At 38.5% G+C, this 11741-nt stretch overlaps 1 protein-coding gene across 3 annotated transcripts in view; it reads right to left on the bottom strand.

Moving 5' to 3' along the window:
* Positions 1-1494: 1494 nt before the first annotated feature.
* The window catches only part of IL18R1 (interleukin 18 receptor 1), a 39100-nt gene continuing 28853 nt past the window's right edge, over positions 1495-11741 (bottom strand). For 2 of the 3 annotated variants that reach the window (XM_012740532.3, XM_076001065.1), the window contains 3 exons: positions 10052-10213; positions 5441-5599; positions 1495-3593 (listed from right to left, as the gene is read on the bottom strand). In XM_012740532.3, coding sequence (XP_012595986.2) covers positions 3238-3593; positions 5441-5599; positions 10052-10213 — 677 coding nt within the window. In that variant the 3' untranslated portion in view covers positions 1495-3237. The remainder of the gene's footprint in view (positions 3594-5440; positions 5600-10051; positions 10214-11741) is intronic. The other variant, XM_012740533.3, reaches the window with a different exon arrangement.

Below are 11741 nucleotides of genomic sequence, written 5' to 3'. Positions count from 1 at the left end.
TACACACACACACACAATTATAAGGTCTGTTAACACGTTCGCAATTAAGTATGAAACACACACATCAAGTTGTAGCAATTGAATAAAAGGTATGGTGTTCCCTGAGTGTATGTGCGCACCCACAAGATATTCCAGAAAGAGAAGGAAATTCGTTTTCAAAAGCTTCACATAGGTGTGTGGGTGCCGGCCTGAAATCTCCCAGCCTGCACTGAGGTCCCCGCCAGCCTGAGCGCCCACGGGCTGCAGGGCCACCCATCCTGCCCACAGTGCACGCACCGCCGCTTCCTCTTAGCTCTGCGGCCGGTCCCTCTCTGAAGATTCCTCCGTTGCTGGAGGTTCCTCCTCTCAGAGCAGCCTCTGCTCAGAAAGATGGTTACTCCAGACGTGGGGGCCCCTCCCTCGCAGCTGCACATCAGGCCAGGGAGGCAGGTCGTTTCCTCTGCGTGTTTAAAGCTATGATTCGACTGGGCTTTGGCCACCGATGTTGCTAATGTCTTCACTTCAGTCGGCTGCCTGCTTTCTGCGCCTTGCTGAGTACGCCGGCAAACCCAACGCAGGCCACCTCCTGGCCCCTGCCAGGGGTTCCAAATCCTGTATCTCAACAGATGCCGCAGAGATACTCCAGGCAAGGGTACACCTTCATCCTGTGCTGCCTTTGAATGCCTATTTGCCCCTAATGGCTTAGAAGGGCTTAGAGGGACTCCTGAAGTGAGAAGGCCCCTCACTCTCTTCTCCTCCTCTGAGCCAGTCCTAAGCAACCGCCTTCCTCTCCTCAGTACCCAGCCCTAGGCCCTCAGAGTGTCAATCGCCTCCCCAGAAAAGTGTCGGTAGCCTCCAAGATACTTCCCTCCATCCTCACTCTCCAACAGGCAGTTCTATAAAGAGGAGACGGCACACTTTTCTGTCCAAGCCCAGTCACAGCTAGGGCGTGACTGCGGTCAAGTCCCTGGACTTGGCTTCCTGGGCTTGTGGTATGTGGGGCATAAGGTTTCTCTCTGCTTTGAGAGAACAGAGCTCTAATTTAATAAATGCTTCTAGCACTTGACAAACAGTCATGAGGTGTTGCTTTACACATCCTGTAGTGTTGGTTGTTGTGATTCTCTGAAATAGACTTCACGGTTTAAGGGCATCTGAACTCATGGAAGAGAAAGATGTTTTATACCTAAGAAGTTATTTATTGGTTCTGGTTAGGAATGTTTGAACTGAAGTTTCAAAATACGCGAATCAATTAACTGGCATGTGAAGGCTTAGCATATGTAAGTGTGTTTAGTGGCCTCATGAGAGAGGGAAGGGATTTCTTCTTTTGCTCCTCTGTGGAAGGTAAAACAAGAAGGTAGGTACAAAGAAATGTGACATTTAACAAGAGAAAGATGAAGGAGTTCATTCTGAATGGCCCCTATTCTACTAAAATGGATAGGCGTATATGTTGAGAATGAGGGATTGGAATCTTAAAGTAAGTGATAAAGGCGTTGAGACATTTCAAAAATAAAGGCATTAGACCAATGGTTCATTAATGTGTTTCAATGTATTTTAAGCATTTTAAAGCACACATCTAAAGTATACATTTAACACATTTAACACAAATGCATTTAATACAAAATACACTTAATGTATTTTAAAGTATGCATAATAAAAGAAAAGAGCAAAATCATTCTATGTATTAGAGACTATGATTCTAGCAATACAATTTCTTTTGATTATATATTTTACTAATATATTTTTTACATATAAAACATAAATTATTAATTAAATTCTTTTTAGCCAGCCAATGGACACACAAAATCATAAGCACTATAAAACTTAAACCACTTTCTTGCACAGAAAATCTCATACTTCTCTGATTTTTCAGCAATATTTCCTCCATCCGTTTTAAAGTCTCTGCTTTAAAGTTTTCTAGAACATTCGTGCTGCTCCCCTGTGTCCAAACCAGCCTTTCAAACTGATGGTTTCATATTCAGTGATTTTTCCTGGATAGCCATGATGTTCAAGGCCATGAAGAAGGCCCACAGTGTTGGGCTCACCTTAGGGAGACAGACGTCTGTCTGGCATCATCAAAAGTAGCAGATGCCCAATGGAGAAACAGCTTCTGCCCCCTCCATGAGCTTCTCCCATGTGCTTCTCTACATAGGCAAATGTCCTCAAGTCAAAACTGTCTTCCTCTCTAGGTCTGCTTCCCTCTATTGCCCTGTGGCTTCCATTTAGTCCACTGATGAATAATTACCTTAGTAATAATTAATAACGGTAATAATAACAATAACAGTAATGGCCACACTTGTAGAGTGCTAAGTCTGTGCCAAGAACTGTGGTAAGCACTTTACTTATACTTGTTCATTCAGTACCCTTGTGAGGTAGGTACAATGATTACAAAGTCTCATTTTACAGGTGAGGAAACCGAGGCACAGAGAGGTTAGATAAAGTTCCAGAGGTAGCAGAATCAAGTAGCAAAGTCAGGATTGGAGCTCAGGATGGGCTGCATAGCCCACACTCTTAACCACCATGATGCTGCCTCCAAGCTAGGGGGTATTTTAGACACATGAGATTTTTTTTTTCTTTTAATTGAATTAAAATTTGCATGTCTTATGAAAGAGAAGATGTTTTGGGATCCCTTTAAGAAGTTCCCATAAATAGGTTCAAATAAGCAGGCTCTGTGCCCAGTGCCTTACTGGGGTTCCAAGAACTGCTGGTCTGCAGCTGTGGCCAAGGCTCCCCTCCAGGCACTCCTGGGCTCTGCGGGCAGCCCCGCCAGCTCTCTCCTCCCACATCTCATGCAAGATCTGCAATGCTGGGGAGTGAAGGCCGCATTCTAGTTACTATGTCACCCACTGGTTCAGAGAAATGGCCTCTTCCTGCACGTAATATCCTCTCTTTCAAATCAATCACTAGCATTAAGAACTCTTAAAGATGTGCCTGTTTGGGAAGGTATCAGTTATTTTGCATCATGCCCAGTCTCACGTTTGCTGAGTATGGGATTAAGTATGAACAGCTGCATCCAGTTATGGACAAGGGAGAAAAAAGGAGATTCACTTCTTTAGAATTCCAGGATCTTCTGGGAACACATGACCACAGCTCAACGTTTAGTCTTATTCCCGGCAACCTAATGACAAGTTTCATCTTCAAACGTTGAGTGTAATTGTGATAGAGGTAAGTATTTTGAGTAATGGCCTTTGTTGTGAACAGCCTCTTACACTCAATCCCAAAGTATCTGGAGTTCTTTTTGACATTCAGCTTTTCTGGAGATCAAGGTTTTGAAAGAACAGGCAAGATTTCAGATTCATCTCTGCCTGGGTTGAATGTTTTTGCAGGCATTAAGTAAAGGAGATTTTTCCAGAACCTTGAGTTATAGGAAAGAGATTTGTCAGCCTTCCACTTCAGAACTCTGTGAGATTTCAAAAGCGTTAGCGATTGGGGCAAAAATGTGAAGTCACCGACAGGTGTAAATTCAATTAAGATTATTTTAATTTTCCTTTCCACCAGCGCTTCATGGAGTCCACTTTCAAGTTCATACCTGACTTCATTAGACATATAACTTTTGCTTAGGACAATGATCAGTCGTCGGCTCTTCTCTATCAATGAGTGGATTTCATCAACAACAGCTGAAAAGGCAAGGTGTGCTGCATTAATTTCAGAGAACTAAAGGGTTCATCATGAGATAAAAATCATTTTGCACAGTCCTACTTTATATTATTTAAATCTTAACCTTACTAATAAGTTTTTTTAAGACAATCCATTTATTTTCAATTTTATACGCCTATGACAATCATCTAGGTAACACTAATAATGAACATTTAGCACTTACTCTGTGCCATACCTTCTTTTAAATTGTTTATATATATATTAACTCATTTAATCATCATAATGACCCTATGAAGAAGGTGTTGTTATTACCCCAATTTTACAGACAAGGAAGCCAAAGCACAGAGTAGTTAAGTAACATGCCCAGAGTCACACAGCTGGTCAGTAGCAGAACGCAAATCTAAACCCAGGTGGAGTGTATTTCCCCTACCATTATCCTACCTTGCTTCACTGTGCACACAAAGGAACACGCTAAAATCAGAATTTCAGGATTAAAAGACAAATGAAAGACCAAAAACAAACCTAGTCATTATTTTAGACCAGGGGTTGGCAAATGTTTTCTGTAAAGGGCCAGATAGTAATTATTTTAGGCTTTGCAGGTCACACTTTGTCACAGATACCCACCTTTGTTGTTGTAGCTCAACATATATACAAATGTTTGTGGCAGCATTTCAATAGGGGTGGTGGGTGAGATTTTGACCCATGGGTGGTAGTTTGCCAACCCCTGTTGTAGACCTCTGACCCTTCTCAAACAGAGGTTTCACAAAGCCTAATTACAATTGAACATACATTTTTCATCCATTTTAAAAACTAAGAAAGAACCTCTTTTCAAAACGACTCCTAGAAAATAATGGAGATGTAGTAAAGTTGATGCAAAGGCAAGCATGAACGCTTCCTAAATATCAATATGCCATCTTAGATCCAAAGAATTGCCACACAAAAATACCACAGGGGTATGTATATGCACCTGACAATTCACCACATTATCCCTTTTGAGAACTTATTTATCACTAAACCATAGTGTATTTTGTCTTTCTAGTTAGTCATATTTTCCCTTTCTAATTTGTAATATAGGAGGAAAGAATGCAACTCCTTCTTATTTACTGCTATAACTTCAATGCTTAGCTCAGAACTTGACACAGGGATGGCATTCAATCAATGTCAGATGAATGAGCGAATGATGGTAACAATGGCAACGTTTGTGGTTTTTATTAACATCAGTATCCAAAATAATTTGACACCAGATTTCAAATGCTCTGGAAGACTTTGCAAGAAGAAAGCAAGCATGGAGATGTTACTATTTTTATTTTGACTATAATTTGCTTCAATATTTGTGTTATGGGTATTTGTATGCATATATTAATGAAAAACATTGAATTCCATAACTATGATCGGATAGGAATCCCCAATTTCCTCATTTATACCTTTCCAACATTCTAATTTTCTCACCAATATCAACACAACAAAGAATGAGCATTTCCTGATAGGAATTAACTTGTGTCCATAGTCCAAACACGGCTTATATTAAGAACTGGGTCTGCAGTACAAATATTCTCACTGTGAGTCGTTGCTTAGATAAATGCCTCACAGTAGCACCAACGCTGGCGGACCTGGATCTGAAAATGAAACTCTCAGTCCCTTTCCCCAGATTTTCAGAGAATCATGAAGTGGAAAGTATAGAGCCCAAGAGAAGAGACCATGGAAGCGCACTGTTCTCTCACTATTGATTATGTTGACTTACCTGGTTTATAAGACCTCATTCATTTGTTTGTAAGGAAAATGGGATGAGCTGTCTGTAGGGCTAGTGATTAATTTTTTAAAAAAGAAAGTATCTCAAATGTTTTTCTGTCTGGCATTCCCTTCTTACCTCTTCCGGGCATTACATCCCTTTCGAATATGCATAACTTATACCCAAAATGCTTCTCCAAAACCCTGGGCAAAATCTCCACAGCAAAGGTGTACTCCTCTCCATTTTCAGGGCGACAGTCTTTTAGGTAAGACACAAAAGCATCATATGTTTTTCCATCTAGGAGATAAGGTTGACTCTTAATTAGTGTGTAAACAAAAGTTTATTTAAGTACAAACTTGAGTGAGCATCACAAATAATGAGTGTAGAATCACTGGGGAAAAAAAATTAAATATGGTGTTGTTTATATTTAAATCTCATATACTAACCAAGCAACCATCTAGCCAAATATTTTTAAGCATCTGCTTTAAGACTTCCACTGTTCGACACCATAGAGGGATAGAGAGAAATAAAAACTCTAGATCAGGGACTAAAGGAATTTAAAGACAGGCCAAAGAGCTCAAGTATACCCTCATTCCAGGAGTGGAAATCAAATCTCACTTTGGCTTACTCACATCACTTAATGCTACCACCATCCTAATTTCTACCCTCACAATGACTTCCTGGGAAGGGAAGATAGAAACAAAGCTGAGTGTTGACCCTGGAAAGTGGGAAGAAACAACAGAAGTGATTGAAACAGTATGCCATAGGAACACATACTGTGATATTTAAAATACTATAAGATATTTGATCTCAAAAGGAAAACTTCTGATCTATTGAAAAGTTTTCACTGATCATAACATCTGCTCCTATTTCATTTTCCAATAATGAAACAGCATTCACATGGCTGATGGGACAAATTCCGGAGGAAATGGGTTACCTGAATAACAAAGACCGTTCTCCTAACTAGATAACTAAAAAATCGTATGATTCTCTCTTTTAGCTTCATCCAATCTATTTGAAAAAGGCAAAGCAGATACATGCACCAACTTGAGAAAAGTTACAAACAACACATTCACAGAAGGAAAAAAGGGTAACACAAATGAAACAAACACAATAACCTGGCCAGGGAAGAAGGAGTATTCCCCATGGACATGCTTTCTAAACAAAGAAAATTTTGAGTTGAGTTCTAGAAAATACAACTGGTGCTGACTGGAATCCGTAGAGGGAAAAAGGAACTGGTAGGGAAATGGTCTGTCTTTATCCCATGGCAATTGGATAGATGGCAGAGGAGTTACATTGATGCTCGGGTATTTATGGGAATTAATGAAATTGCTACTGAGTTAAAGGCTAATATTATTGGATTATTTATTGTCATGTAATAGGATGAGACCATTCTAGGTCCATGTCCTTTGTGGTGCCACATCATTTGTGCTTGTCAGTCCAACCCAACAGCCTCAACAGTGGGCAGGCTAACCAAATAACACTCCCTTTCTGGCAAAAGCTTCTTCAATTCTATTGATACCTACAGCATTCTGATTCAGCAATTCCATTCAGAATGTATTATTGATTTAAAGCAATTGCGTTGCAGAATTGCATGCATATCAAAGATAAGAAATTTTGGTAAAATTACAGAATTACATGAATAACGGTAGAAAAAGTTGGTAAAAATAAAACCAGTTATGAGTTAAATCAAAAAATAGGCCCCCAAAATACTTTTAAATTTCTGTGAAATATAGCTATTTGCTAGTTAAGTGAGGGTGTTAGTGTTTTCACCGGCATTGTCATTTTGTCAGTGATGAAAACAGGCACCAAGATGCAAGACAACTAAATCAGCACACTTTTTTTAAAAGGCACACTTTTTGTCTCATAATTAGGATGTAACAGATTGCAATAAACCTGGAAGACAATTCCATCAAATATATGTTTATATTATATATGATATAGCTTTTCTCTTACCCATGGAAAATTCGTTTTTCAACTATTAACTGTTTTCAAATTTCTTATTTTCAGCAGTTCTCTTTTTTAAATATAAATCTGCTAATTTGTGTCATAATTTCATTTGAAATCCAGGTAACAAAAAGTTTAGTGGCTTTGAGAATTGACAGAGCAAAGTGCTCAAGATAAGGAATTTGAAAGCTAGTGGTAATTTTTTGTTTGTTTGGTCGGTTTTGTGTAAAGGAAACGATCGTGTGAATGAATATGTGGGATTACAAGCAGTCAGGTAGAAAGAACAATGCTTCTCAAACTCTGTGTCGTGAATAACCATGTTATAGTTTAAATTTGCTGTTTTTAATTCATTAGTTTCATTTCCAATCCTTCATAAACCAATACTAAACATACTCTTGGATATTGCAGCAATATTAAATTGCTATAAAAGTTTGTATTTTTGTATTTACGTCTCCCTTTCTGCCCTTTTCATAGACTTTATCTGTTCATGGACCACACTTTGAATGAAAATGATTTAGAGCATGTCTCTAAATGTCTCTGTGTACTATAATATTGGAAGCTAAGGAGTGCAAATTGAAAAAAATCAGTGGTAAATCAGGTCAAACATAGCTTAAGAGAAAAAAAAATCTTAGTTGAAAATCAGAAAGAGGGAAATTAGTCAATGTCCATTTGAAGACAAATAGTGGTCTATGCAAGCAGACGCTATTCAGAGAATATCAAATACAGACTTTCCGGTTGTTGAAGCATCTCCATAGCAAAAGCACACACACATGCAGGCTCAACGCTCAATTTATTAACTTTGCAAATTATATATTGTTAAGTTACAAGTTGTAAATGTGAACAATGTAAAAATCTCAAAGGAACTAATACAAGAATTTCTTTACAAATTGAGGTTAGGAAATCTTTGTACTTATGACTATAAAAGAAAAGGCACATTTCAGTGCCTTTTAAAAAGTCTTCTGCATAGCACACTACTATAACCAAAATCAAAAGACAAGTACAATCTGGAAATATTTGCATTTCATATTAAAGGCTAATCTCCCTAAAATGTAAATAACTCCTTGAAATAAATAAGCAAAAAAAAAAAAAAAAGCCATCAGCCCACTGGGAGAAAAGACAAAGGATATGAATGGATGAATGGATATGTTGAGAAAAGACATGCAAATGGGTCTTAAACAAATGAAAAGTTGCTCATGCTCTTGTATAGTAAGTGAAATGCAAATTAAAAGCACTTTGACATGTAACATTTTACCTATCAAATTGGCAAATATCCAGAAGGTTGTGGGTAAGGCTGTGGGAAAATATTTACTTTCCTCCTTTGTTTTCTTTTTTTTTTTTTTTGAGACAGAGTCTCACTCTGTTGCCCAGGCTAGAGTACCAAAGCAACCTCAAACTCCTGGGCTCAAGCAATCCTTCTGCCTCAGCCTCCCAAGTAGTGGGGACTACAGGCATGCGCCACCATGCCCAGCTAATTTTTTCTATATATTTTTAGTGGGCCAATTAATTTCTTTCTATTTTTAGTAGAGACAGGGTCTTGTTCTTACTCAGGCTTGTCTCAAACTCCTGAACTCAAAGGATCCATCCGCCTTGGCCTCCCAGAGTGCTAGGATTACAGGGCTGGGCCACCACGCCCAGCCTACTCTCCTTTGAATATAGCAATAGGGGAAGGCAAATTGGCAGTATAACAGCTGCATTTGCCCTGATATTTCCAGAAATTCTACTTTGGTTAATTTTTCCTTCAGATATACTGCACACACAAATGAAATAATGACTATATAAAGCTATCCATTGCAGCATTTTTATAATAACAAAAGATTGAAAACACCTGAATGTCCATCAAAAGGAGACTAAATAAACAGTGATATTTCCACATAAATAAAATACTATGCAACACTATAAAATGAGAGACTTCTTTATAAAGTAACATGGAACTGTATCTAAGGCATAGTAAATAAAAGTTGAAAAGAGTGTGCATAATAGATCTGTTTTTTTAAAAAAGGAGGAGTAGAATAAGCATATTTATGGTCAGATATGCTATCAGTGATGGGAGAGAATGGGAATCACAGACATGAACCAAGCTGGGAGGGATCTTCCTATTGTATAGGTTCTTAGACATTTTGTGTTTTGAGGGGGTTTTTTTTCCCTACAAATATGCACACAAAACACAGACATACAAAAACAAAGGCAAGTGCAATGGATTAGATTGATTTTCCTTAAATTCAGTAATCACTTCAAAACTTGAGGACTTCTAATCACTTTTAAGTATAGGGAAACTGAGGCATAGCATCACCAGGTAGACATGGTTGTTGATAAAAGCTGGCAGATCTAGGAGACTAGAACCTAGGTCATTTGGCGTCTATCTCATGGTTCTTACAGGTACGTTATGCAGTCTCCTTTGCCAAGTTAAAATGATGAGCCATAATACAATTCAATTCGATTAAGCCATCTTTATTGAATGTATGTTCTATATAAGGTACCTCGGTGGTGTGTATACAGTGGCATTCAGATAGATATACAGTTTCTGGGCTCAAGCATCTCACAGGACATTTAGGAGGATAGGACATACATACATGAAAAACTGGAGAACAAATTTTTGACACTGTATACATAAGCACAAGAAGAGGTGGCACAAACAACATTCATAATGGATGGCACATGTAAAACAATGTTTTCCCCATGGAAAACTTCTCCCACAGATTGAGTCAACAATATAATCAAAGTACGATGAAGATTAATGGTTCCTTATTTGGTTTCTTAATGAGAGCATAAGACAAGAAATCCCAGCATTACGATGATTGTTACCTGTTAATGTTTCATCTCTTCCCATTAAATGTCTATAAAATAAAACCAAGTCAACTCTATAAAAGACACCCACAACCACTAGACACACTACTGCCACCAGGATCACAGCGGCTATGATCATTCCTCTCGTGAAGACGTGGCCTGGGATATCAGCCATGTCTGCTAGAAAAGAAAGAGAAAAAGAAAAAAAAAAATCAGAGAAATGACAGCAGTGTCCTCTGTCATCACACTGTGGTTGTCAAATTTGACCTTTAACACTAACCACTAATCCAGTTGTCCACCCAAGTGCTGACATGTTCCACTGCGTTACCCCACTTCCCTGCCTTTGGTCTGGAGTAGTGATCTTTCTATTCAAATTTTTAAAGAATAAAAATGTATACAAGAAAATTCAGAGACCTAAACTGAAAACACTGTACAATAATGTATTCTATCTGCATCTGTGGAAATCAGATTTGTGGGATGATGAGATACTAGGCTGAAATACAGAGGGACTCAAACCTAAGTCTCAGCTAGCGGGTTGAGAACATAAGTAGAGATGCATAGTTTTGAGAGGGAGAGAACCCTGGACTGAGCTTGTGTGGGTTTGGAGCGTGGCTCCATCTATTATTTTGTATCCTAGAAAAAGTCATAGATGCCCCTAAACCTCAGTGTCATCATCTGTAAAATGAAGATAATAATAGTTCCTGCTTCACTTACAGGATCTCTGCTTTGAGAAAGATTAAATGAGATATTACACATAAAGTGGTTAGCATAGTACCTGGCATACTGCTGTCAGAATTTTAGCAAATTTTATGTATAAAAGTGTCCTTTTATAATTAAGGGCCCTTAAAATTGCATTTCCCAGATCGATTCAGTTTATTCTCATTATGGACAATATAAGATAATACAGAGGAATATAAAGAATAAAGTAATTTTTAACAACCATCTCACAATATGGTGATGGCCTTGTGAACATGACAGTATACTTCCTTCTGGGTTTTCTTTTTGTCCCTGAATATTTACACTTAATTGAGATCACATGGCAGTCACTCTATTTCTGAATATTATAGTATGAGCATGTCAGTAGGTCATTAAAATTATAATGCGTATCCCAATATTTTTATTGATTGCAATTTTCATAAGTATACATAAAATTGCAATGAACAAATGCATATACATTTATCTGTATTTCTGATTATTTTCTTAGAATAGATTCCAGTGGTGGGAGGATTTCTAGGCCAAAGAGTGAAAACATGCTTAAAACCTTTGGCATCTTAAATAGCACAATTTTTAGGGATTATCTTTCCAGTAAAATTAGGATGCAAGTAAGCAACTACAGTTCAGGCCCTGGGGTTCTGGTATCTTTGAAAGGTCTACATAGTCATGACTATGCCACACATATGCACAAACACACATGTGCACACTGGCATCCAGTTCCTCCAGGGGTTATGGTGGGTCGTGAGACCCTATTCCCCAGCCTACATTTGTGAGCACAGCAGGAGAAATGACAAGGGCAGAATCTTCTAGGTCAGGGATAGGACAGCCCTGCACTGCTCTAAGAGGGCAGAGGTGGCCGTTGGCAGCCAGTCACCAAGAAACCCAGGCAAGGCAGTGGTTCCAACAAAAATAACAAATTTGAAAGCCTCACACTCACAAGTGCATAGACAATAGCGTAGTCATTCACATGGTTTTAAGGGACACCTGTGACAAT

Source organism: Microcebus murinus, chromosome 3, assembly GCF_040939455.1.
Source record: "Microcebus murinus isolate Inina chromosome 3, M.murinus_Inina_mat1.0, whole genome shotgun sequence".
NCBI lineage: Eukaryota > Metazoa > Chordata > Mammalia > Primates > Cheirogaleidae > Microcebus > Microcebus murinus.
This window is presented reverse-complemented; position numbering and strand designations above follow the sequence as displayed.